Source organism: Mesitornis unicolor, unplaced genomic scaffold, assembly GCF_000695765.1.
Source record: "Mesitornis unicolor isolate BGI_N332 unplaced genomic scaffold, ASM69576v1 scaffold41578, whole genome shotgun sequence".
Classification (NCBI taxonomy): Eukaryota; Metazoa; Chordata; class Aves; order Mesitornithiformes; family Mesitornithidae; genus Mesitornis; species Mesitornis unicolor.
Window position 1 is genome coordinate 1 of NW_010200535.1, and position 4,888 is coordinate 4,888.

General features: G+C 48.6%; 1 protein-coding gene across 1 annotated transcript; it reads right to left on the reverse strand.

Moving 5' to 3' along the window:
• Positions 1-3,798: 3,798 nt before the first annotated feature.
• On the reverse strand, positions 3,799-4,765 carry LOC104535061 (alpha-1D adrenergic receptor-like; the record flags this gene model as incomplete). The annotated part of the gene is made up of 1 exon (XM_010189791.1): positions 3,799-4,765. A coding segment is annotated over exon 1 (967 nt), but the record flags the coding sequence as incomplete, so codon positions are not given.
• Between the last annotated feature and the right edge of the window lie 123 nt (positions 4,766-4,888).

Sequence of the window (4,888 nt, forward strand, 5' to 3'; positions counted from 1 at the left end):
AAAAAAAATCCAGACTAGGATACATCCCCCCTCTCTGCAAATACCTGCAGTGCAGACACCATCAGCTGGTTAGTGGCTCCTGGCTGGTTTTGTGGTCAAGGGAGAGGAAGAGGCAGATTGACACCACAATTCATCTCATCCCGAGGAGGTTGTCCAAAGCAGGGCAGGTGAGTCACACCTCCAGACACTCCCCTCGGGAACATAAAGGGAGCTTTGGGTCAGTAGGACTGATTGATCTGGTATTGGTGTTGCTCAGAGACAAAGCTGGACCTTCAGAGGTCCCTTCCAAGTAGCATCTCCATGATGCTGTGACCAGCTGAGATGAAGGTACAGAGTGTGACACAACCAAAGGGACATGAATCCTATCCTACAAAACACCCTTGAACTCCTGGCTCACACCTCTGAGGAGCCTCCAGTTATGTTATCCTGACAGGTCTTCGCTAAGGGAAGAGGCACCCTGGCATAGACCACATCATCACCACCACTCAACAACCACCACCCAACCACCACCACTCAACTACCACCATGCAACCATCACCACCACACAACCACTGCCCCACAACCACTGTCCCACAACCACCACCTCACAACCACCACCTCACAACCAGCACCATGAAATCACCACCCTACAACCACCACCCTACAACCACCATCCTACAACCACCACCATGCAATCACCACCACACAAACACCATCACACAACCGCTACCACACAACCACCACCACACACACCTTTCAAGGTCTCCAGACAAAGCAGCTTGGTAAGGCTCTACTGCACACCCAGCGAAAGATACAACCCACACATGAGTTCTGTGGGTAATTAGGATCTCATCTCTTGTTAAAAGAGTCTCATTAGCCACAGAAACTGTTAATTGTGTTAAACTCCCAGTGATGGCACCCTGTGCTTGGAGACATGTATTGCAAACCCGGGTGAGTGAAATTACTCAGCTGACAAATAGACTGTAGAGCTATTGGGGAGTTTGAGCTGATTTAAAGCAGAATCTTTGTAGACTGGAGAAATGGCTGACAACATTGGGCACATCCATGTTATTGTTATTTAACATTATTGGCTATTTCAGCTTCTCAGCACCAATTGGATAAATATTACTGCCTTTTAGCATGGAAACTGTTCTGCAGATGTGTGCAGACGCTCACACAGAGCCAGTGCAGAAGTTTCTGATTGCTAAGTCAATGCTAAGCAGAGCTGGGAATCATTTTTTTTTCAGTTCACAAATTTACTTATCCCTGAAAAATATAATCAGACAACTGCCAGCCAACAGCGCAAGGCAATGACAACTTCTTGCGAATTCGTGTCAAATAGGAACAAAAAAAAGTCAAAACATTTCAATATTTTCAGCAGAAAACAGATCACTTATTCATTTCAATGTGACAGTTCATTTTGAAATGTAACTGAGTGCTCGTTTTTTAAAATAAACTTCCATCCACTCTTTTCTTAAATTGAAACAATAAGTTTTCTCTGTTTCTTACCAGTGTTTCATTTTCATTTAAAATGTGTATCAACATCATTTCCAGTTGCCTTCAAATTATTTGACGCAAGTTTGTCTAACAAGCAAATAAAAAAGCCCTTCTACGTAACCATTTGCCATCTTTTTTTCAAGGAGAACTGGCCCCAGCATGCTTCAGTTTGTGGATTTACAGTGAACTTTGCTGATCTCTCCGAGTTTCAGACCTGAGTTTTTCATCCTGAGCTGCAAAATCAGAGATTAGAACTTGCAGAAATTTCTGTTTTCCTTCTAGATAGCGTTGAACGATTCTCAGATTTAAGTAGGAAATTGCAATTAATAAAAAGGGGGGGTGAAGTCAAAGGCAGCATATTTTGTAGTCATAAAATAAATGAACTTTCACTGTGTTTATATTGTATGTATAATACAGCAGGAAGTACAGATCAAAGTCATGTTTATAAAGAACTTGGCAAGTTGTGTGCTTGGAGGAAGCAAATGGGTTCACGGGAGGTACTTAAAGAACGAAGTTTGGAGTTTTAGCTGGTGTAAATCAGCATATCTCCTTTGACTTCAGTGCAAGGGTGGAGATTTACATCGGTGGAGAAGCTGGTTCAAGCATTTCAAGGGACAAGATATGGTAAAACAAGATAAAGTATTTATTTTTCTACTGAAAAGTCTTTGTCTGGTGCTTGTTCTCTATTTCCAACTACTGGGAATAACTCAAAGGAACACAAACCCGATTCCCAGCTTCTTTGGCTGTGAGGTGTAAAGGTGTGGGTGAGGTTTGGAGGTGGTTCCTGCCCTGCTCATCAGCCAAAGTGGTGAATATCAGACTGGGGCTACCCAGAGAGCTCAGCCTTCGGGTACTGGCATCTCCCTGAGCCCCACAATTCCCAAACTATTTATTTGCAAGCTACAAAAATCCCCCAATACACTCGAGCAATGAAAGGGAAACTGAGGCACAGTCAGATGGGTTAATTCATCTCAGGTCTGTCAGAGAGAGAAGCTCACAGCAGCCTTGCTGCTCCCTGCCTGAGCTATACCATAAACCACCATGCTCATGTACAGTGAAAACTCCTCACAGCAGCAATTTCACCCCTAAAGATTGCTGAAATAAAGTCACCAAACGCCACCCTCACCAAGAGAGAGAAACCGAATAAGAGAGATACGAAACAGCAGCGTGATGAGACCAGACACCCACGCCCTTGATCCACCACCCTGGGGACACCTCGGGTCCCAAGGAACCGTAGATCCCGGTGAATTATCCCACAGGAGGGCAGATGGGGATGGAGTGGCCTCAATTAGGTGTCCTTGTGCTCCAGCTGTCCCCAGGGGGACAGCCCCAGTACTTGGAGGGAGATCAAAACCTCAGCAGGTCAAAATTAGTCCTGCGGTCACGATGCTGTTTCCATTGACTGGAGAGGCAGCCTCGAGCAAGAGGCTTTAAAAAATCCTGAGAAAAAGTGCAGAACTGGCTGTAACATTTCCCTGGCTGCAGGGTTGCTTGGACACAAGTCCCCTGTGGGCTGTGGGACACGTGGGTCCCCCCCAGCAGATGAAGTGGTAGACACTCCTGCTTTGCTGAGCTCTGTGCTAAGGCTGTCCTCTATCTTCATAAGTAATTTAAATCTCATTTCCTCTCCTCCCTAGGTTTAGTTATACCACCCCAGAGAGTTAATCTGCTCCCCTGAACCGGGTGCCTGTTGGTAGATGAGATGGTGATGAAGAGCATCAGCTTTTCAGCACTTTTTGAGCTGCAGGTAGTGCCGATGCTGAAAGGGGATGTTGCTTTGGACCTCTCCCTTCCCCGGTAGGCTCTGTGCCCTCTCAGCCCCCTCTGGGGGCTGTGTCCTCCTCACTCAGGCAAACAACTTGTCAAAACTTTGGAGCAAAACCCATCAGGCAACCCCAAATGAGCACCCAGTGACAATCACAGGGGTTGATCCAGGTGCCCTCTCCCAAACTGGGAGGAAGGGAGGCTGAGGACAGGGATGGCAAAGCTGTTTGGAGACCACTGTGCTGTAATTACAGCCTGTTTGAAACAGAGCTGCTTCCTCCTCAGCCTGAACTTCATTATTGAAACTGCTGAACGCAGAATAAATTAATTAAACCAATTATTATGCTGCTATTCTCTTCATTTGCTATTTACTTTGATTGATTATATGACTCTGATTAATAAATATTCAATAAGTGTTAATTAATTGAATTAATTCACTGCTGGTTTATTCATCTATCAGTTACACATCCCTGCACCTCCATGCATGAGTCTGTGTCCTGAAAGTTTGTCCCAAGGAGCAGATTTCCCGGGGCTGGGATGGGGGATGAGGTCACTTACCGAAAGGCAGGACAAAGAAGAAGGGGAACCAGCAGAGGATGAAAACACCCACAACGATGGCAAGAGTCTTGGCTGCTTTTTTCTCACGGGAGAACTTGAGGAGTCGCACGGAGAGGGAGCTCCTGAAGTTGTGCCCCTTGTTCCGGGTGCTGGAGAGGGGCTCCTCCAGCACGCTGCGGCAGTGGATGCGCAGTACCACCTCCATAGATTTATTTCTCTCCTTCTTGACCCCTGCCTCCAAGCTCCGGGTGGTCCTCCTGGCCACCACATAGATCCTGAAGTACATCACCAGGATGACCATGAGGGGAAGGTAGAAGGAGAAGAGCGAGGAGAACAGGGCATAGCCTGGCTCCTCAGTGATACTACAGATGCTCTCATCCGGCGGCGGTGGCTCCTTCCACCCCAGCAGCGGCCCGATGGAGATGACCATGGACGAGAGCCAGACCACCACGAGGATGACCCCAGCCTTCCTCTCGGTCATGATCGTGGGGTACTTGAGGGAGTACTTGACCCCGATGTACCTGTCCACGGAGATGATACACAGGCTCATGATGGAGGCGGAGCAGCACAGCACATCCACGGCTGCCCAGATGTTGCAGAAGATGCGCCCAAACACCCAAAAGCCCAGCACCTCCAAGGTGGCCGAGAAGGGCAGCACGGTGGTGCTGAGCAGCAAGTCGGCGATGGCCAGGTTAACGATGAAGTAGTTGGTGACCGTCTGCAGGTGCCGGTTGCAAGCCACAGAGAGGATGACCAGGATGTTCCCCACGATGGCCGAGAGGATGAAGATTGCCAGGAAGACCCCGATGCCCACCGCCTGCACGTCCAAGGCGAAAGTCAGCGTGGTGCCGTTGCCCTCGGGGGTCTCCTCACCTTGCAGCCCCCAGGACCGGTTGGCACCGCTCTGGCTGCTCTGTCCCGTCCGGTTCTCACTCAAGCTGCCATTGCTCAGCTCGGGGAAAGTCATCGTAGAAAAAGTGCGGGCTCCATGGAGAGCGAGGAGAAAGCGATGCCGAGGCGCAACCCCCTCGGCATGATCCCCGCAGCCCCCTCCAAAACTCGCTCAGCACCTCGATGTGTCGTGTCCCCC